Source organism: Watersipora subatra, chromosome 1 (assembly GCF_963576615.1).
Source record: "Watersipora subatra chromosome 1, tzWatSuba1.1, whole genome shotgun sequence".
Taxonomy (NCBI): domain Eukaryota; kingdom Metazoa; phylum Bryozoa; class Gymnolaemata; order Cheilostomatida; family Watersiporidae; genus Watersipora; species Watersipora subatra.
In genome coordinates, this window is record NC_088708.1 from 20053405 (window position 1) to 20077030 (window position 23626).

Genomic DNA, 23626 nt, shown 5'->3' on the forward strand with positions numbered 1-23626 from the left:
TTAGCTCGCACATTATTATCGTTATTCTAATCTATGTGTAAAGCTCGCGTGCGTTGTAATAGTCGCAGCTATTAGTATGCTGGGCAACTGCAGTCCAAGCGGGTGAGGAGTCATGATCTAATCCATTGAAGCATGGTTTTGGCTATTACCAACTCCTTTGGCATCCCTGTAGGATAGGTCAACGGTGTATTTACAAATTACTATTGTGGAAACTATTTTGTGATAAGGGACTACTGTTTGCAATACTAAGCCGATTAATACTTGACTGAAAAGTTTGTTTATAGCTAAGTATAGTTATAAATTTGTTGCTGGTTTGTGTTTACCACGCTAACGACATAATTCGTGTTGATATAATATAAAATCATTGCTTGGAGTTTTTTTCATATTTAATCTCGGGTTGTCATAGCATCAAAACATTCTTCTGTCACAAGAGAGAGTGCATTGTCGTGAATTAAGGACTAAGAAGCAGTATAAAAAACGTAACTGTCAGACTAGTAAAGTCGATTGGCATGGTCACAAGTGTCACCAAAACCATCAAACAGCCAATTGACCCTAAAATGTAACAGAAAAAAAACCGCTGACTGGACAGTTTTCAATGTGTTTCACCATTTAATCAACCATCTGACATGACACCTCATCTCAGTTCGCAGCCATCTCTTCATCATACTAGAGACCACAGCTAATAGTACAGAATACCTCAGTGTTGTATTTTTATCAGAAGTTCTTTTTAGTCAGGCAAAAATTACAATCGGCTACACACGGACAGTATTTTCTTAAATGTTGACTTGCAACAAAATTCACATTACCGTTATTTGATATGAAAAGATTCACCATGTGTTACGCTGTTGTGTTGTAGGTGCAAAATATGTGGAAAGGTGATTACAAGCTCTTTAAAGTTCAAAAATGAACAGAAAATCGCAGCCACACGAAACCGCCGTAGTTTGGATTCCCTTTCCAAAACGGCTCAAATGTGATGTAGTTGTGAGAGATGGTTTCTGTTTACACTTTCTTGCAACCTTATTCGTCGAAATATTTTTACAAATGTACTTCACGCATTTAATAAAACTATGTCTATTGTTCTTACGCATCTGTTTTATCGTCACCGTAATGCTGTCACTTTTAGCAGGATATCTTATAACTTACCATAAAAATTGGTTTAATTTTTTAGCCTTAGCTTGAAGGAGTACATATCATTGTCTGATAATCATGACGAGTCTGTTGGTCACTTGTGATAATCGAACAGTGCTGCTGAAATCATTTGCGAAGTATTGGGTCACATGATCAGATTACGACTTGCCAAATAGACCAGGCCGAAACAAAACTGTAAAGTAGCGAGCATCTACATTTGATACGGGGTCTTTGGTAAAACCCGAAGTGTTTGTCATAAACTAGTACTACGATAAGTTTTATATTGAGCTTTGTATTGGCCTTTCAATTCACGTGAGAACATACGTGACAAGACGATAACCAAATTTCGTGGCTACATCATCGAAATAAAGAGATTCCAATCTACGGCGGCTTTTCGTTTTTGAGCTTTTAAGAGCTTGTAATCACATTTCCACATATTTGGCACTTACAACACAACAGAGTAAGACATGGTGAATCTTTTGATACCAAATAACTGTAATGTGAGTTTTGTTGCAAGTCAACCTTTATGATTGAGTCAACTATCCTGTTGTAAAGGACAAGCAACCTGTGACGATTTTTAATCATTTTATTGCCTTGTTGCCATTTTGTCTGGAATGAATAGTGATTAACGAGAAATCAGTTGTTAGAACTGTTTTGTATTGAATGAAGACGATCGACAGCTGGTATGAAGGTATTAATAAAAATTCAAAGGATAGACTTGTTTTAATGATATATTCATTATTACTTTTGCTAAACAAGCTCAGGTTTTGTGTTTCTTTAATGCTATAACTGCCGGATTAATATAGCGGATGACATGGGCAGAAAAAAGGCAAAATATTAGGTGCATGTATATTAAAAGTTTCTTATTTGTTCCACGTGTTGACTGGCAATAGTCATCACAAATGATAATCCCACACCTCCCGTTATTGGACAACATAAAAAATGTAAAATATACAATGTACTGCAACTACAGCATAAACTTATAGAACATAGAAAGTGATTCAGCAAAATAAATTATGCACACTGAAATATCTAGAATCTTGCTCTGCATTATTTTGAAACTGCGCCTCTCCAGTGTAGCAGCCATGTTTGATTGGTGAAGTACAGTTAGCAGTGTGTGGTTGTGATGAAGCTTCTTACCATTCTCACTACTCTCATGAATACGGAGTATTATTTGGAGAACTAACTGCCATAGCGTTACGCTGAAAGTCTCTTTCGTACATGTCCTTTGGTCCCTGGCTCTATTGCCAGCTTTTTTAGCTCGATACACTCTTCATTCTGCTTGCTCTTTTCTTACCTATTATCTTGCACATCTTGATAGTCATAGGTTATAGTATGGATGCTAGAGACAGAAGTGTTACATGTACGCATTTTCCCATCAGCAGATCAAAAAGAAATGTCCCGTTTTTGGGGAAATGGTTTGTACGCCATTAATATCAGGTAATAAGTAGGTTTTTGAACAAGGATCTAATTTTTGAACTGTGATCTGTAACCCGTTAATGTTTTAGCAAACTTTTGAGGTGAGTAAATAAGTATTCCTTGGTATACACTCTGAGCTTTGCAAATGCATACGCTCATTGTCCAAACTTACCAGCTTGAGGATCTTATGGAAGAAAGACTTGTTTTTCGTGTTTTTGCTAATTAATATAGTGAGCAGCGCAACATGAACATAGCTGAATTAGTAGTCCTGCAATAGCAATGGTTTTGCTATGAAACTCAAATAAGTCATTTCCTACCCTTTTATATCAATGTTCTAGGAGATTAAAGATTGAGAATTGTTTTTAGAGAAGTTTTGACAAGGTTCACAATTGTTCACGATGCGAGTAATTTGCTGGGACATCTTAGGCCACCACACTTTACTTTATAGCTCTATTTCAACACTTCAACGCGATGGTTCAGGTGAAATCTCTGTAGCGCCTCTAATCGAGTTGCGTGTAGAATAAACCTTCAATTTTCTAAGGTTGAAACTCTGTCAAAGAAAGATGTTAGCAAAGGGAGGTATGTTGGCCAATCATCTTTGCCATGTTGGATTACCTTAGACAGCACAGCATTCTTATCTTGAAGACATTGAAATCTTCCAGACATTTGGCTGAACCTGCCTATCAAAGTGTAGCAATGGTATAAAGTTTCACATTTGAAAGAAATTTTTATAATCAGTTGTCAGAATTGTGATACTTTGCTGACAATTAGGTCGTCTTTAGCAGCAATATACCTCATGCAATAATCATACTTTAACAGGCATACGTAAAGTCACTGCATTCAAGCACCGAGCTTGCTTAGCTCCACATCGTCTACAAGTTGAGAAGTTAACGGAGCGGCTTTGTTCAAAACTATTAGCCCGATGGCTTACCCTTTAAACTTCTCAAAAGCGCAAACCATATCTAAAGCTTTTCTTTGCATAATGTTTTTTCCTAATTTCTTAATTTTCAGAACTAATTTCTCTTAAGACTCACTCAGTGCCACATTGCCACCTCATAGTAGTTCGTGCCGATGAGTAGGCCCACCCATACTTGCTAGCTAGCTGGATAGAGAACTTACTCACCTGATTCCAAAGTCCTAAGAAACTGTGCACATTTTTACTGCATGTTAGTGCAGGACAATTTCTCATGCTATATATAGGTTGGAATTAGCAAATGAACCATTAATATATATCAGGTATACCAATTTTTCTCTGACACTAATCACGCTTGTTGCTGTTCAGTGTCAGATAAGCAAGAGACATTACTTTGAGTTTGGCTCAAACTCTGTCATCATGTCTTTTGCGCTTTTCCCCAATACGCATACATCATAATCTATGTTGCATACGGTTTCATCAAGTCCCTACAGGACTTATGATTTGATCTTAAAACAAGACTCCAGGCTTAATGTCAAAGCAACCTCTCTTTTTTTAAGTGTGTCAGGCTGGTGTGGTATTAATGGTTTTAATTTAAACAAAATTCAAGATACAGTTTTGTGTTTATAAATAGAAAGAATGAATCTGCTTTATTCATAATGATGGTTGGTATAGCTATTAAATGTAACAACTCTTTAAAAGTTGTAGAGGTTTCGTTAAATCTTCTTGTGGAATTTATTGGCAAAGAAAGATCAAAGAGTTTTACGTTTTTCCATGATAAGAAAATTTATAGGCAGTTTTGATCTGCTTCAAGCTTGTAGAGGCTGCGTTTGTACTATATTAGCTGTTCAACGCTTTGGACAAAAACTCAAATTTGTTGAAACTAACTCACAATATAGCTGTAAGGATTATTTTGGATTCAACTAAATTCATTTCCATGACAACTGGCTGTGAAATGTTGAGTATTGATACACTGACTGGCAGGAGACATAAGACACGTGAAATGATGGTCAAAAATAGCCCTAGTAATATATTTACACAGTCAAAAAAATTTCTCGGCACTGAGGACTTGAGATAATAACATACAATAATCAAACCCAGGTATAGAACCAGTGCTCTAAGAATATCAGTTCACGTCGGTTCAGTGAGCCGGTAAAATAAACTCAAATGGTTGCCAGGTTTCTTGAACAAATAAAAAGTAATATTCGCTCGCGCATTACATAGGGAATGTATATAAACAAGGTTACATGTCTGACACAAACTTAGTGCTGCCGCTTTTAGTCACAGTGCTAAACAAACAAGCATGTCATTTATATGTGTAGAAATGTGCTAATATAAATTTCTTTTGCGCTACTCACAGCAAAATGCTATAAGAATAGTGTGTTAGATTGGTTCACATTAGCAGTCATTATGCACAGCAATAACATCGCTCGATGCTGGGTTTCTGCTTTACTCTATTTTCTGGCAACCTTATCCCGAGTGAAGGTTATATCCACGTTATAGTGAGGTTATATCCAGGTTATAAACAAACTTTCACGATTTCACTGTGACAACTAACATAAATACAAATTAAAAATATTAGTAGTTATACTATATCTTTGGTAGTTCAAACTGTGATTTATATTTGGTATTTATAAAGACAAAAGAGTGTTTGATCTGTTATTAATGCTGATGAGCTACAGTAATTTTCATTGTCATGCTTTTGTGTCATATCTGCTGAATGTTTTACTAGGCTATAGCCGAGGGACCGTATTGGTTCGTAGGAAGAGAAAATGAGTGAGTATGCCGTACGCTACTCCTTACTCCGACGAGAGAATGATGGCTGCTCCACAGATACCGAAGAAGATATTGCAGAAGCATTTAGTCATTCAAGCAGACCTCGAAAGGTCCATCGCTGTCAGACCACATTTTGTAAAAGCTGTAAGTATCTACTGATATTTTTGGTGTCTCTTTCAGCTTGAAGACATGCTATCATAGACCATACCTTGAAGGATTTGATTATGAATTTGTGTCATCTTGGTGTTTGATTTTAGACAAAACCTGCTCGTGTTTCTGCATCTCAATAACAGTAATTGTCATACTAACAACATGCCTCCTATTTGGAGTTGTCTACTCTACAATGTCAACTACATCTAGTGAAACTTCGGATGTAGATGAATCGTCAACCGTTTCTGAATCACCATCCCCCAGGTGGACAAAGGAGCTGGAGGCTACAGGTGTTTTAATATGTAACATATATTGTTATTGGGGTGCCCAGAAATGTAGCCATGTTTCTATGTATGGCAAATGGTGAGCTGTAAGAAATGTTTGCAGGAATAACCAGTCCTGTCAGAGTAGTAGATGTGGATGGAGATGGACTGTTGGACTTGATACTAGCAGCGAGCTATGACTCACCTATACCATCCAACACAGGTGAATCTATCATGTCATCACTTCCTCTGAATCATATCGAATATCTAATTATGTTAATTTTGCCAGCATATCTCTTGGCTCAGCTCTACGTTGTTGGAGTTGTTTTCTTTTGAATTTGTTATCAATTAGAGTTTACTAGAGATACAGTCAAATATCAAATGTCACTACATATGTTCTCAACTTCCTTTGCGAAGGTTGATTCTACGTAGCTCGAACAATATCAAGGAGGGCTTCCTTACCTTTATTTTTCAGTTGTAAGATCATAGATCATTGGCAGACTAGTGTGAGTAGTAGGAGTGGTGAGAAAAAGAAGGCAATATCTTCCTTGGAATTGAAAAACTAAGGATAATAAAACCTACGTTAAAGATTTTCCGAGATATTCTGGAAAAAATCTGGATTTGAGGCGTTTGAAAATCTGGATTTGAGGCGTTTGAGACATTCATAATGATGTATCTTTAGCTAGATTTAAAATTTTATCTTAGCAATCATGAGCAAATACAACATAAAATATATGCTAATGGAGCCGAGTAGGACTAGACTTTTATCGCAATAGCGGTTGTGAATACAAGAGATAGAGACAGATTGTAACACTAGTTACATCATTTTGGTCAAGTCTGGGCACGTCTTTTTTCCCGGAGCATTTTTATCGCGTTCAATTTTTGTCGATTTTAATCTTCAAATATTTTAACAATAAGATTGCCTAAAACCACAAACAACATGTCAACTAATAGACAAAAATCAATACTTACTGTTAAAATCAACTAAAATTTGACTCAACCACATCTTTAAGCTGTCTAGCAGTTATTGTAGAAAAGAAAGTGAAAGTGCTCCGAAGAAAATGCCTCAAAAAATTGAGTTGGACAGGATAGCTATGTTAATAAAATTGATAATTAATAAATTAAGAAAATATCAAATATAGAAACAAATGTATATATATTCTATTACCACTTGTACCTACAGGCTACACGCCATCTGTTTCTTGTATTACCAAGAGTGCGCTTCAATGTGCCTATCTTTAATGTTACAGCAATAAAAACATTATTTTATTTATTATTACTATATTTATGTTATTTAATTTTCCTCTTACAATTGACTTTTTTACATTTAGTTTTTTTGCACTTCTTTAATGTGTTAGTTTTAATGCTGTGGATAAATTATCCATCATCCTCCTGTATTGACAAATTTAGGTCTCAATTCGCCTGTTTTGCGCGTTTAGTCAATGTGACAAAGAAAGCCATTTCTTTTTATTACCTCATTCCATTTCCTCAATTTTTAGCATAAAGTTTATTTGTTTTACATTAAGTTTTTTATACGGTTTCGTACGATACATTGGTTTTAATTAATGGTATATGTAATTTCCTGAAATTTCTTTTTAAACTGCATTGTGGGACGAATTAAACAAAACACCATGTATTCCTACGAGAATATTGGCCTTTTCATATGACTTTGTCAATTTGTAAGTAATATATCTAAATAATTAACTTCGTATGTTGAAGTTTACCTGTAGTTTAATAATATAAAATAATATTGTATATTAGTCTTGGATGGAGTTTTCTATGTGTAATCTTGCCCCAAGTCATCAAGCATTGTATAGCATTGGTTCCCAACCTTTTTAAAAGCAAAACAAAAATATGGCTTTACTATTTGTATTAGGAGCGAGTGTGTGTCTGACTGCTAGGATAAGAGATAGTTTTCTACTAGGCTAAAACTCATGACATTAAACTTGGTATATCGACACTCAGATATACCAAGTTTAATGGTATAGATCACCTTTAAGTATTTATGAATAATTGCGTGGCTACTTATTTTGTATGTTTCTTGACACACCTGACGATCTCTCACGGCAAACTAGATTGCTAAGGTATTAGTACATCTATATATACATGTATAAATATATAGGGAGAGAGCCCTGTATGTACGTCGTTTTCGTCTTAGACTTGGATAATGGATAATCAATACAGTAAAATAAATAACTGATTAATTATTGTGCGGCCCGGTGGTGATTGATCCACCGACCGGTACCGGTCAGCGGCCCGGTGGTGATTGATCCACCGACCGGTACCGGTCAGCGGCCCGATGGTTGGAGACCACTGTTGTTTAGGATATGCTTTTGTTCAGGCCGTTACATTTCTGTATGAGTGTATATGTTCATGTATGAAGAAATGTACTGGATGTTCTTGTATAAGTTGTGCACTTTTGTATGTGCGTATGCTTTTATTTAGATGATAAAAAATTGTATTAAACTCACAGCTTTTATCCAATGTATAATCAGTGAATTTTACTCAAGGTCGTTCATTAGAGGAAATCCGTGTATATGATATCATATGATGCTGGTAAATGTTTGCATAAAATCATGAGATGCATGTAAAAGTTTTCGTAATATCATGTGATGCAGGTAAATGTTTGCATTGTATTATGTGATGCAGGTAAAAGTTTGAATGATATCATGCAATGCATTTACAAGTTTGTACGATATCATGTGGTGCAGGCAAGTGTTTGCATGATATGTGGTGCAGGTAAATGTTTACATGATATCATGTGATGCAGGTAAAAGTTTACATGATATCATGTGATGCTGGTAAAAGTTTGCATGACACAGGTAAATGGTCACATGGAGTCATGGCTATGAATGGACAAAATGGCCAAATGCTTTGGAGAATTCTTACGAAAGACGAGGTGTTTGAACTACGGTGTCCGGTATTTGATATGGATAGAGACGGAGTGCCAGACTGCATCGCTTCTGGCAGGCATGGAACTCTTATTGCCTTTGAATTTCAACATGGTGAGTCAATGCAAAAACTAATGTTTGCACCACAAAATATATCAAATACAGTCACATCAGTTGGTGTGTTAAGCCAATGCTTAATACTACCTGCAGGCACAGTGCTTTGGTCAGCATCACTAGCAATCAATGCTGCCTGGAATGTATTAGCTCCTGGTGTAGTACAAGACGTGAATGGAGATGGTATACAAGATATGGTGGTGATGAATGGTGGGGACAGCAGCTATGCCCCTGAGCAGCACAACAGGACAGCTAGTCACTTGTTGCTTCTAAGCGGTCGAACTGGCAAACCTGTTGGAGAACCCTTCAGCATGCCTGATGGCAAGGAGAGCTATTGTCTTCCTGTTATTTTCACATCAGGAGACACCTCACAGTATGTACTATTTGGGACAGGAGGTGAGACTGTCTCAGGTATGTTAGTCAAACATTTAGTTCATTTGAGTAGTTGTCTTCCTTTTTGTAATAAATGTTCATTGTGGGACAACTCTAATGTATAGCTATTGTGCATTTAATCCGAAGGTTTGGTATTAGCCTAAACAAGAAAACAAGTTAAGAAGACCAAACGAAGTGTCGCTCTACAGATGATATTCTACTGTGTGTTAGAGATCTTAGGTTATCAGATCTTGTGCTTTGAAGGTTATAAAACATTAACTCTTGTTTGCATAGAGTCGACGTTTGCATAGAGTCGAGAGTTGGGTAAGTAGACCGCTTGCACCCATTTAAACATTTTTCTTTTAGCTTTCACCAGTTTCTATCTAATTGCACTATTTGCTGTTTTCTATAATCACTCGCTATATTTTTGGTGGCTTTGGTGTTTGTCAAGTCTGGTCTACAACAATACATACTATGTTTTACCTCTTGCGTTGACCATGTCTGCTATTACATAGCTCTAACTATTCAACCTATCTGCGCTACTTGTGTTCGATTAGCTCCTAGATATAGCAGAGGATGAGTCGTTAAAAAGGTTTTAGCAATTATTTGCCCAAATTTCTGTCCATTTTTAGCAATATAGGTGCCAGTTGGTTTGCATTCTGTTTTCATCCGGTCAGCTAACACCTTAGGTTATATTTTTAATAGTGTTTTTGCAGGTGCTCTTTATATGATCTCACTCAAGCACTTGCTGGCCACTGTCATGCCAGGTGTCAGCCATGATTTACCTGGAGCTTATAATCACTGGAAATACAGGGAAGATTCTAGGATTGGGCTCATCACCCTTTATGAGTACGTACTAACTGTTCGTATGTATCAATGTTGCACTACACATTTGACAGATAAAAATTATGAAAAAGAACCAACTATTTGGTCAAGTGGTTGTGGTGGGCAGGAAGTAGCAGGAAGTAGCAGGAAGTAGCAGGAAGTAGCAGGAAGCTGGTTATATGATAGGTTAGTGATTGTGTATTAACTAAATTAAGTATCTGAAAAAATTGCTGAAGCTTGCTAATATTGTAACCTTTCAGTTTCCTCTCCTGATTAAGGCAGTCTGATTCAGTGGATACGCAGATAATGGTGAAATGAGAGCATTGCCGTGTATGCTCGCCAATACCTACCATATGTCTGCAACAAAGGCCGTGAAATTTGCTGTTCACAGCAAACTGACCTCTTGTCTTTGGCTTCAGGACGACTACTAAGGGTGTGATGGTTCCTGTTAGCCTGGCTGACCTCAACAACGATAGTGTGGATGACATCATATCTATGACATTCGATGGTGTCCTTCTGGCTTTCTCTGGTAAGGATTTGACGTACTTGTGGCAGCCATGGAACTTTACTTTGGATAGGTCACAGACTGAGTCTTACACGTGAGTCTAAACTAGTTGCCTTACAGTGCTTGTAGCACTGGCTACACACACTTTTTGACAGGAGATGATAACTTTTGACTGGCAAACCAAGAGCTGTGTCAATCGCTGTGTCAAACATATGAATTTTTAGTCAAATGCTGCTGCTTAGTCTCTGATAGATGTATATGCAAATGCAATGCTTGCTGACATAAAGATTAGTGTCAAGGACATGTTGCCCTGTTTAGCCTGCTCTTCAGTATCAACCTGATATCATAGGCGCAAGCTTTTTCTAATATATTTTCCATTGTGTCATTTGTGGTTCCCTTATCAATAAAACTTTGTTGATGATGATACATGGAACAACATCGATTTTCCCTTTTTTTAGCTCAATACAATCTTTACTATAATGGGAGCCGTGTTCGCGCTTCGAAGCCATGCTAAGAGCATTAGAAAAAATATTGCACTGCATGGGAGTTGAACCTCTGTACCTCTATACCTGACTATCAGTCACAGCACACTGGACTATCTGTGACAGCACACCTGACTATCTGTCACAGCACACCTGACTATCTGTCACAGCACGCTGGACTATCTGTCACAGCATACTGAACTATCTGTCACAGCACACCTGACTATCTGTCACAGCACACTGGACTATCTGTCACAACACACTGGACTATCTGTCACAGCACACCTGACTATCTGTCACAGCACGCTGGGCTATCTGTCACAGCATACTGAACTATCTGTTACAGCACACCTGACTATCTGTCACAGCACACTGGACTATCTGTCACGGCACACTAGACTGCCAGGGTACTAGTAATTTACAATAATGCGGGACATAGTGACGCTGACCAACTGAATCTTCAAAGTGATGTCACTACATTGAGACTCACTGAATGATACATATGTGATTTACATGTGACTGTCCATTTCCAAACAACTGTTTGTTTTGTTTGGTGGAGATGAACAATTCTATTTCATAGAACTCTTTATTTGTACAGTTCCTATGCAATAGGGCATTTGCACTCCAAATAATAAATGTCTAAAAATAAAAGTGTGCCAGCCAACTTTACCAGGCTAAGGTTTGACGCTAGCGAGTTGTTACTGTAGGAGACAGGTATCTTTCCGCTAAAGTAATTAGCCTTGGCGTCAATGTCGGCACTCTCATTCATATACAGCTGCCTTAACAGCTGTCTTTTCACTTTCACATCATTACAAATTGGGCCTCTAGTTTGACTGGCAGAAATAATCAATAAAATATTAGTCTGACAACTCAGACTCGGGCTCCATTCAGCTTCACACAGTTGTACTTTTGAAGAATGATTCACTACAAGTTGCTCAATACATATACCATCCCTTACCATTGCTTCTTTCCAGTTTTATCGATCTTTCTTATAAATTGTGTTTTATGTGCAGCTGGTAATACCATATTGATGTGTTTAAATTAAATCCTTTTATACTGTTATACAGTCAGTAGTCTGTTCATATGTCAATTTTAGTACTTATATTTAGTATTATTATAATGCAAGCTACATGTCTGTCTTTATTTACAATGTATTGTCCCATTAGTTGTGCAATGTTTTGCTATGACGGGTGTAATCTCCAACTTGGCTTTCTTTGGCAAATAGATGCGTCACCCTTCCTAGTTACATGTATATGTACTTTGAGTTTAAAAATCTATCTACAAAATATGTATTCAACGTGTAACAGACCGGTGTGTCTGTTGGTAAATCTCAGGTGACTGGTGACATGTAGCAGATAAATGTGTCTGCTAGTAAATCCCAAGTGACTAGTGACATGTAGCAGACAGGTGTGTCTGCTGGTAAATCCCACGTGACTGGTGACATGTAACAGACAGGTGTCTGCCAGTAAATTCTAGGTGACTGGTGACATGTAGCAGATAGGGGTGTCTGCTGGTAAAGCCCGGGTGACTGGTGACATGGTAGAAGATGAAAGTGTGTAGGCAGGCACACAAAATATGAGTGTTAATTGTTACATTATGAAGTTAATTTGTTTTAGAATGTGTTTCATGTGTCAAGTCAAAACCATTGTGCATTTAAGTGAACATTCCTCTAAGATTACACTGTATTTAGTATAATTTGTTCCATGATATAGGAAACCTACCGATAAGTACTTATACATGGTATTAAAACTAGTGCATTCTATAAAACTATTTAAAAATTAAGTTATATGTAAAAATACTTATGAAATGAATAACCGTGGACAAGAAACGGTACTGTATTATCGATACATAACCTCAGAGATACAACCACTGAAGTGTAGGCTGAGCAACGTGTCGGCCCTCCTACGCAGAGGTGACAATAGAGATAACTTAGTCTAACTTCTTGATTAGATGAAGTCTAAACCAACTTAGTTTATAAACTTTTATATTTGTATTTTTTATTGTATTTCAGTTTTCACTTGCTTCTTGCACTTTTTCTTTCAGAGGAGTAATATTTTAAAAAAATGTTTAAGCATATGTTGGAATTTGGTGTGTGAAGTAAAATATTTACTCAGTTTTGTATGTTAAAAAGTTCTGCGTGTTGAGATGATTATAAGTTAAGGTTCAACTGTATATCATGAGCCTTTAGACCTGTCTATCCCGGCTACCTTTTGAATTATACTTCGTACTGCAGGTCGCCAGCATTTGGCTTCTACAATGAAGATGAAGTACCTGATCTGATGGTTCAATGGCAAACAGGAAGCTGGCCAGCCTATGACTCATTGACGGTTTGTATACCAACTTTCTGTATACATTCTTTTTTGAAAGCTGTGTTCTCATGTCCGTCAATTTTACATAGTATAGCTTATAATTGTGGATAATTACGAGGCAACATCTGACTAACTACATTTATAGGCGGTATTTCTTACAATCTTGCTTCCATATAATCGTAATTGTATTAGAGATGCCCCGATTCTAAATTCACCAGCCGATTCAGATACCGATCCGATATACCGATCCTAATTGAAAAATAATCCGATTCAGATACCGATTCAGATCTTTTGTGTTGCATAGATAGTTGTTCATTTTATTATGCAAATACAAACATAATGGAAAGAAAACATGAATATTATTGTATTTATTTGTTTGCATTTATGGAAAAAATATATATACATATTCACATACTGACATACCGCGCATGTAGTAACAAAACAGTCCATGTTTCTTGTAATTTGTAAATAAAGGTAATTACTGTTAGTGGTACAGTTCTATCTGTGATAACGAAGTCCCTCTTCTATTGTTGGATGAACTGCTGTGCCTGTACAAGTTTAGAGCAAATCAATGTTTCTTTTAATTACCGTTAGTGATTCAATTATCTCAGTAAGACGTCTCTTTCTTCCATCATTATCAGTGTAGCCAAGCGTACTGAAGGGGGGATTCACTTACCACAGAAGTTGGAGGACAGGCTACATACCGATACGCCACTGGGGTTACCGTTTTTTGTACAATACAAACGATCCATTGTATCGTCAGGATCAAGAGAGTGATAGATAACTTTATGCGTCGACTGTTTAAATTACTTTCGTAATGCTAGTAAATAGAAATACTACACTTCGTTCTTGTCTCTCATTTTTGTTATCTTGTTCGTGATTGCCTGCAATAAATCCTATCGCTGTAATTGGGAAATACCACACGTTTTGTTTACGTTCTGGCTAAAAGTTTCCTTCGCTGTGTTGATCAGGCTATAGACATGAAATAAATTGTGTGGCAGGCCTGAAATTCATTAAGTAAAAGTAAGAAGCTTACAGCTGATGATTTTTTTATTAGTATAGCAGGCTAAAATACAGTTTTCTGCTAAATGGTTGATCTTTAAAAAGTATCGGAAGGTTCAGATTTTTTAAGAAAAGATCGGCCGATACCGATTCAGATACTTGACACCCATATCGGCACCGATTCCGATACCAAAATCGGGGCAACTCTAAATTGTATAGTAGTCACTTAGTTCCCTCAAGAGTACTCGCGTGATATAACTAAAAAAATTTCAAGAATGCCTACTTGATGTGACTTGAGGTTGCTCATGTGTACCAGTTTGGAACGATTTAGGTTCACATCAGATGGTTTACTTAAAGTGATTCTCAATAATACATACTTAAAATGTCTTAGCTCCTGTTGAGTGTACCTACTTGAAGTGACTTAAGATTGCTGAGAGTACCTACTTGAAGTGTCTTAGGATTGCTGAGAGTATCTACTTGAAGTGACTTATGATTGCTGAGAGTACCTACTTGAAGTGACAGGATTGCTGAGAGTACCTACTTGAAGTGACTTAGGATTGCTGAGAGTACCTACTTGAAGTGACTTAGGATTGCTGAGAGTATCTACTAGAAGTGATTTAGGATTGCTGAGAGTACCTACTTGAAGTGAACTTCCCTTAGAGCGGCACTTTATTAGGGATGACGTTTAAATAAAAGGTGGTGTTGTATTTTTTAAACACCTCGTCAGGATGTTGAGAAGATGAAATTAACCCTTTCACGGGCTAATCAAATATCACCTATATTTTGCACTCTTCAAGCGGTGCGACATTAACCCTTTTGGAGGTAAAAAATTTGCTAACATGTCTCCAACTTGCCAGGGATTTTTTTAAATAAATATGCACGAGGAAGCTGATACATGTCTCTACCAGTTGATAGCTATTGATTACAATTAACCTACGATGGTCTTATTGCCTGCATTGCCATTTGGAGCTTTAAAGTTTTTTATTTCATTCTAAATTCGAAGGTATATTTTCATTTTAAATCTATTTGACAAAGTTATATATAAGCTCATTGCACTCATCAATATGTTTGTTACAGTTCGTAATGTTTGATGTGCAATAGAACAGAAGTTACGAGCATTGAACCATTGTAAGCCGTGTTAAGATAACCGTAAGGATGCTATCAAATTGTTGTGTTCTCCCTGTAATGTTTTTTATTCCAGTACTGAGTTTACAATGAATTGGTAAGAGACATCCCAAGTATATATATATGTATAGAGAGCTGTTATAGCAAAAGTATTATCCTGGAATTATACATTAAGCAAGTAAAAGTAATCTGTAATTATTCCATAAATAACCAGCTATGTATAATGACATAGCCAATATCATTCGCCATGTAATGCACTGGCTATCCATTGTAATGTCCCAACACAAATAATATGCTATAAATAGGCAAATCTATAAGTTTTATAATAATCAATCAAATGCTACAAACATATATTCAAGAGCAAGGGACATAAATAAACCATATTTATAGTACATGCAGCAACAAAAACTAAGATTTTAAAACAAAAATGAACATTTTTAAAAAACAAAAATATTAGCATCGTTTGCTCGGCCAGTTGCATTCTGATCGTTGCTTTCGTTAGAAACCATTTCATATTCTTCTGGCTGTTCAGTACCTTCCACAGTGTCTTCTGATCTCAATTGTTTTTTGCACAAATGAACTAGTCGATATTAGTGTCCAAACAATTTTTTAGCACAGCAAAACTTTTTACGCGTTGCCATTTTAAATAGAAACTGCTAGCGCGAATAAAGAGAAACCGCATGTATTCAAAATAACCGCAACATACGTTGCGTCTATTTTTCAAATTGCGAACACTTTTTCCAACATACATAAAAGTATGAAGACTGCCTTAACAAGGAACTAGTATTAGCCTGAACGGTTACTGATTATTTCTATGGAGTTGCAATTAATTTTTCTAACAAAAAACCTAAAGACTTGGAGTTGGAGAATATAGTTCGATACGAACAGAAACAACAAACGGATTACTTGTTATTGATGTAATTGAGTCAGTATTAGTACAGTTTTGTGTTCACATATTCTACCGATCAGTTGCCATTATGGGTTCGTGAAGTAAGTTTACATAATCCATATAAATAAACGAATCGGTGTCTCACATTCTGTATATTCACCTGAGCAAGCATTGCTGCCAGCCGATCCAGCCAAACTTCTATCCCAGAATCCTCAACAAGATTCTGATGCTTATTTTTACTAAAAATAAATTTTTTTAGTAAAAATATCAGGAAAAGTATGGTTCTTTGTTTTTCGTCGTATTATATTCCTCAATATTGCCCGATTACAATTACTGCCCATATATAGAAGTACATTTTACCATTGGGTGTTCTTTACGGATAGGTTTACCCTTTCTGTAATAAATTGCTGCCTTTTTACGTCAAGCTTGCACTTCAGTGCCAATAAAAAGCCCGCAATTCACGAGTTTGTGATCAATTAGTTGAGCTAATGGAATTGGTCCCAGTTGGTTGATTAACGATTTGCCTTCGCTCCTTCCTAATAAGTCACTCGGGTTGCGGTGGCGTAACTTTGCGGTCGTTTGTCTTTTCTAGCCGGATAATTCTTTGTGTCCACTAACCCAGGGTTCAATTAGTTATTGCAGAAGTGGCTCATTGAGCAGTTTAAGGCATTGCTAGGCAACTCGCAGGCACGCTCAAGGCTGGACACAGTTCAGGATATTAGCTCATGTCTAGGCAGCCAGTCTGACCGCATTAGTAAACTTGTAATAGCCATATTCCAAATTCTCTCATTTCAGCAGTTTTATTACAAGTTTCAAAATCCTGTGTAAACCATGCACAAAATACCCTACATGAAGAAAAGATTCGATGGATTTAATAATTCGCGATTTCGCGAACAGTCTATTCTGCGAATTATTAAATTCCGTGAATAATTAGTTCTATTTTTAAACACAAGGGAGAATAACTACTGTCTCAAATTAAAAACTAGCCGCTAGGCAGAAGTAGTAAACGTAGCTGAGTTCCAAATCTTTTTGAAGTCATCGCCGGGGCTTTAAGTTAAGCCCATTACCAATGCATCACACTTCTTTACAAAATTATTCAAGGTTTTCACAAGTTATTCGGCATGGCGTCGTCATCGCAAAAATCTCTTTTACTTTTTTTTTTAACATTAAAATCAACTCTAATACCAACCTCTAATACCGAAGTTGAGGACGATAATTATTCTGATCTGGACATTATGATATGTAATTGATTTGCAGTGCAGATATGTTTTTCCATAATTAACTGCATTAGTTTATTCTCTTGTTTAAAAACTGATCGGTTTCATTCAATACTTCAGCTATTGATACTTAGCATGATCGACTCGTAGTTGTCAGCTAAATAGAAACCTAAACACGGGGTGTACGCGCGTGAAGGGTTAACTCTATTGCTAGCTGCAATAGAGTTAACCTTTAATAGAAAGTTATTGTGTTCATCCGCGAATAAATTAGTCCGCGAATATGCATGAAAAAGGCAATTTGGGCGAAACTTAACTTCGCGAATATTTTCATCCTGTAGAGTGTTGGTATTTATCCTTCCACTAATATAACAACAATCATTTTCTATTCCGTGACACCAACATACTCTATCCACCATCGCATATATCAGTTTATTTATTTTCTGTTACTACAACCAGACTTCTCCGCAATACTATAAGATTACCAACTTTTGAAACACCTTTTGTCCAACTCACTGAATAATTCCTTATTTCTGTCATCTCATTTTTTATTTTAGCATGTGACAAACAACATAATTTGATGTCTACTATCATGTTGATTACTAATGATATAAGGCTTTACATTCATACAAGGAAACCAATTTGTGTTTTGTCAGATATACGTTATAAATGGCCTCAACGGGGAGCTACTCTGGTTCAAGGACACGCCTATAATCTCCGACTACAGTATATCATCTCCCCTTGCCCTCACCACTAGCCAGCCTTATCGAGATGCTTTCATTTTTCGCATCTCATCAACTAACGTGCCATTTTCTGAGAGCTCTGCTCAGGTTGGTCCTCTATAGCATGCATGTCTCTCAATACTTATTCCTGTCTATAAATAAATAAGCTCATTTTCTAAGATCGCTTTTGACTACCTCGAGTCAAGTGTAATTCTCTTTTCATCCCAGGATGACCAGCAAAGGGAAGAACATGACCGCATCAGCAGACGACATTTTGGAACAGATGAAAATGGTAGGTGATGTGTTGTTGGCTAGACCGCTGCAGTCAGCTGATTTACAACTGATCAAGCTTTAGATCTGTTTGCTCTTGTTTAGGCCTTGAGTATAGCTGTGAGGAGATGGACAACTCGTTTGTGGATACAGTGATTTTAGATCGAAGTAACATCCAATCACCTTTGCTCCTTTACCGGCAGCATTCAACACCCTACTACTACAGTAAGCATTAGAACTAGCTCATGTATATCAGTTGGAACGCTCACGCGTCACAGTAACCTTTGTCTTGCTACAGTAATTTCTGCGCTGTTATAGCAACCCTTGAACATACGGACACAGGCTTGTAACTGTTAATCTAGTTTGTAGATGGATCACTTTACTGAGCTGTTCATGGTGCTCTATTTGTTTGATTCTATGTGAGAGTTGTCCCCTTTTTGGTTTGTTTATGAGAGTCACATTTACCAGTCACCATTTATGCAATATATTAATATAAGTAGTTAGTTATCCTATGTTTAAAAATAATTATATGACAAAACATAAAAAAGATAGAGTAAAATTCAAAGCTACCAAAGAACTCTACAACAATAATAATGAGTGGAGTACCTACTTGTTTACACTAACATTTATTTTAATAGTCAAATTTTTTTCACTATAATTCTGTTTTGTGGTGCCACTCATCAGGTTCTTTGTTTGAAAAAAAAACATATTTTCTGACAAAGATGCTTCAATAATGACACCGGGAAACAAATTTGTACTATTTGTTTGACTATGTATTTGACTTTCCAGATTAATTTTTGTCTTAATATAAATATGAGCTTCAGTAGCTTTTAAATAGAAAGCTTACCCGACCAACCCTTGTTTACCCTGTTGATAAAGAGTGGAAAATATGGTTAATTATGGTAATATAACTTTCATTATATTCAGCCACAGTCTAAATTTAACAAACGCAAAACCATGTCAACTAGGAGTAGCCTAGTTTTGGGTTAACTACTTTCATAGCCTCAGGATTAAAACGGCTCTTTCTGAATTTTTGTCGAAGATATCTTGGGTGGTACTGATACACATATATCACTCAAATATCAGGTACCCATATATCCGTATCGGTGCCTGACATTGGAGCAGTCTTCAATCTCCCTCTGTTATTAGGATGGATAAACAAGTACAGTAGACGCTCCTATAACGTAAATTCCAGATAACGTAAAAATCTATGGGAAGTTTTTGCTTCCCATTACGTAAAAAATTTCATATAACATAGAGTGTCAAATCGGGCGAGTTTTCAAATTCGATTTGAATGTTGGTTTATTTCGCAGCTCTTGTGGACGGAAAACCGCCGTGCGTATAACGGTATAGATAACTTTCTTGACATTCTAGTTCGTCGTAATATATCGTTTAATATGTCGACCAAAAGGAGAATAGGATAGCTGTGCAATTGTTCATAAATACAAAGGTGATCGATTGGTGCAGGTTTTACAGCGTTTGTCTACCAATCTGAATGTCGTAAGTTGGAGTATCGTCAAAAGTTATCTTGCATCATAACCTTGATCCCCCTGAATACAAATTGACGATGCCCAGGTAGAATCGCTTTTTATAATAAAAATATTTTGTTGTTTTGCCTTATTTTTGTATAAAATATTTGTTATTAGTTTTACTTAGCAGAATAGACTTTGTTGTTTAGAAAAAATAAGAAAATTGCTGTAAATGAACATAGAAAATGTGCAGTCCCCATCAACTTGTAAAGTTATCGCAATTATGGCCAACCAATGAGATTGGTCATAAAAGAAGAAAAGTTGTCGATGCAAACCGATAATGCTGCAGTTATGATACAGCACACAAATTAAAAGCGTTAAGTCAAGTTTTTTTTTGCATGGACAAAGGGGTGAGTTTGGAAAGATCTTGAAACTGATTAGGCAATTTACACTTATTTTACTGTTCTTATAACATAAATTCCCTATAACGTAAACGTTCCTGGAATGGATTATTTACGCTGAAGCTAAATAAACTGTTTAGCAGAACAGTTAGCTATGAAAATGATGGGTTTTATTGACTGGATGCCAATCATGTGTGGACAGAGTGTCTACTGTGCAATTCCTTCGTGTTGACTTTGTTTAATAGAAGCAATAGAATTTGAGGAATTTGATAAATGTGTAACACGGGTGACTAGAGCATAACTTATTTTTCCAAGCAAACCCTCAAATTTCAAGTGTACACTGTTGTGTACACTTGAAATACACTTGTACACTTGTTGTGTACACTTGACATAAACACGAGCCTTTAGCTTGTTTAGGGTGCCGAGCTAAGAGCTCATTTAGAGGTAAGAGATAAGGTACTGAGGTAGAAGAGTCGTCCGCACTTGTTTAATGCTCTCTGGCAAAATTTCTTACCTTATGACTCGTTCTGTTCCAGTTTACAAGCCTTGGAGTTATTGTTCTTTTTGCTTTTACTGGATGTTCCTTTTGCTAACATTACTTTATGCCAGATGTGACAAAGGAACTGGTAGAACACAGGCTAGCCTATCTAAACAGTGAAGAAGGTAGCGAACACGAAGTGGGACGCAGGCATCTTATCAAAGAGGATGACTACGGTGATGTATTGGGTACTGAGAGATGTTCAAGACTCACTCCTCACAATATCGCCACCGGTAAATCTCAGCTCACTCATCTGGGGCTTTATTTGGGTCCATGCGGTGAATCTGCTGAACTCCTGGATAGCTGTTCTGTCACACATGTTAATGGCATAGCATCGCTATGACTTGTACGTGTGCTTGCTGGCTCACCTTGCTGGCTCATAACTTTTTGCGGTGCCATCAGAGTTATGAATGGCAGCAATGCTATAACTTGTAGGTGTGCTTGCTGACTTGGATGGAGATGGAGGGGTAGACTATGTTTCTTTGGACGCATTCTACACAAAGCTTTCAGTGAGAGACAATGAACCAACAGGAGACATGGTTACCAAGAGCATCGTTCAAGTTTTTTCACTCAAGGATGTTTTACATCTGCTGCCTCTGGTCAGACTCTTACTCTTTGCTGTCTTTAATTTCTGTCTTGGCATTATGCCATAGCTGACAGGACTGCAACTCACTCACTCTTTGGTTTAATGTATAGAACAGGTAACTAAAATAGTATTGATGAACTTTGCCCTCTATGGTTTGACCTACGCAGCTTCATCTTATTTGTAGGTGAAACTTGATGAGGTGGTGACTGTGGGGGCAGCACCAGCCGTGACGGCTCTCTCTAATCTCACACTCGGTGATTACCATAGTTGGCCTCAGCAGTTTGGACCAGAACAGAATGGTCGCCTGTAGAAAACTTAAATATTGTTTCTATATTAATCCTCCAGACCCGTGCATTACTCAGCTACCCTCCATATCTTCACATTTCCAGCTCTCTGCCACTGGCACTATTTATTGCACGCTTGTATAAGGCATTATTTTTATAAGTCCAAAGTGTATATTTTTTGCCAGAATTGCAAAAAAGTAGCGCATTTATTTATTAACATACAAAAGGATTCACACAGAGCCATTTTGAGTGTTTGTACATCTATGTTTATGGTCACTTGTTATGTCTATATACATCTATGTTTGTGGTCACTTGTTATGTCCATGTATATCTATGTTTATGGTCGCTTGTTGTCTCTTGTAGTGTAAGTTCTTTATTTATAGACAATAATTTCGGTAATATATGAGGGCTATTGTTGTCCCTGATGCTCTGCTTGTTATCAATGTGGCCAGTTTTGACATAGGGCTAGGTGTCATTAACCTGCCATAACATATGGTTCTTTAGAATTGAGATTTGTCTACTATTACAATCTGATAATTTGTGCTGTGATCTCTAGTCCAATTTTAAACTATAAGTTTATATAATTCATATGAATAAACAAATTGGTGTCTAAAATTCTGTACAATTGTCTGAGCTAGTATTTTGTCACTCAATCTTGTCAGACTCCTATCTCAGAGTCCTCAGATATCAGAAAATAGTACAGTATTTTGATTCTCTGCTTTTCTTTATGTTACATCTATAACTTGCTGAGCTACATGGCGTTGCCCGGGTATTAAAAATTAACTTATAAACAATGAGAGTTGTCTGCCGCTTGCTATTAGTTTGGTACATTGCCAATGGATAATTTGAGTAAGCTTACTAATAAGAGCTACCCCTCTCCGTGACCGCTATACCATGACTTTGCGTCATGAATGAAAGCGGTAGCCTATTTGCTCATATACACAGACATATAGCGCCTAGCGAATCTATCAAGCTCGTGTGGCAGACTTAGTAAGGCGTCGAACTGGTGAACGGGAAGTTCTTGGATTAAATCTTCAGCACTACGATTTCTTTATTCCAAGATTTTAATAGCTATAGCTGGACATATACAGATGACAAACTTAGAAATATATGTAGATGTACTGTACATCATAATAAAGTATCCTGTCATGTTCATAGTTTTACAGCTGGCTATTGTGATGAGTTGCTGCCAGTTGTTTTAAAAAAAGTGTCCTATTACATAAGTAACGCTGTAGCTAGTCTCTCCCACCTTTGTATCTTTTTAGGGAGATGAATATTGTAGCTTATTCATGTTGTGCTCGAGTCACCTGCCAGCTAAGTTCTCCGCGAATAATCTTTTTACAAAAGTTGACACAGTACTAACACATTAGTTATCCACGCTTTATTTTGGTATTTTTGCTATGCTAAATCGTCCTTTTTCAAACTCTTGCACACATAATTGCTTTATATTTTTTCAAGTTATACACACATGGCAGTAAAGTTGTTCTTGTTTTAAGATGAAACACCTGAAGTAAGACAACTTGAAACAAAGTAAGCTAGGATGCCTTATCATTCATACCAAGTCTGAAAACTGGTAGCTTAAAACGTGCTGATCAGACACGTTGAACTGTAGGAATCCCATGGGTAGCTTTTAGACTAAGGCCCTACAGTAGTGCAAGGGCCTGGTGGTTATAAACAATCATCTTACTTGTTACTAGGATCTTAGGAAGTACAATTGTGAATAGCTGACCCAGTCAAGTACTGGAGTCGTCATTTCAGTTGTTTGTTGTTGTAATTGAACCTAACCAACTGGTGGCCGGCGTGATGTTGTTCGTTTCATTTGTTAGCAAGTTGAATTACAAAAATGTATGAAAAGCAACAAAATTTATTATTAAACTAGTAGCACAACAAAAAAACTTATGAACTGACTATTTTTCCATAGGGACGGTAATTAAAAAAAACTAGTTGATTACATTTTATATACTATATAGCATATTTGT

The 23626-nt window shown here is 36.8% G+C and overlaps 1 protein-coding gene across 2 annotated transcripts; it reads left to right on the forward strand.

The window, feature by feature from the left end:
• The first annotated feature begins 79 nt into the window (after positions 1-79).
• LOC137404710 (protein FAM234B-like) lies at positions 80-22252 on the forward strand. Of its 2 annotated transcripts, none has more exons than XM_068090946.1 (15): positions 80-102; positions 5193-5380; positions 5494-5676; positions 5774-5872; positions 8472-8654; positions 8751-9065; positions 9743-9875; positions 10271-10450; positions 13072-13165; positions 18034-18207; positions 18328-18391; positions 18475-18594; positions 20849-21010; positions 21213-21376; positions 21548-22252. In XM_068090946.1, exons 2-15 carry the CDS (start codon positions 5233-5235, stop codon positions 21671-21673), a joined length of 2145 nt encoding a protein of 714 aa, XP_067947047.1. In that variant the 5' UTR covers positions 80-102; positions 5193-5232; the 3' UTR covers positions 21674-22252. The 2 variants fall into 2 exon arrangements, with proteins under 2 accessions (XP_067947047.1, XP_067947053.1); XM_068090952.1 differs by having other exon boundaries at positions 18523-18594.
• The last annotated feature ends 1374 nt before the right edge of the window (positions 22253-23626 follow it).

Bases quoted from the DNA above. Each gene is read 5' to 3' on its own strand.
- LOC137404710 (XM_068090946.1), top strand. From the start codon at position 5,233: ATGAGTGAGTATGCCGTACGCTACTCCTTACTCCGACGAGAGAATGAT. The intron at 10,451-13,071 runs GTGAGTCTAAAC...TTCGTACTGCAG, and splicing joins TCACAGACTGAGTCTTACAC to GTCGCCAGCATTTGGCTTCT. The intron at 18,392-18,474 runs GTAGGTGATGTG...GCTCTTGTTTAG, and splicing joins TTTTGGAACAGATGAAAATG to GCCTTGAGTATAGCTGTGAG.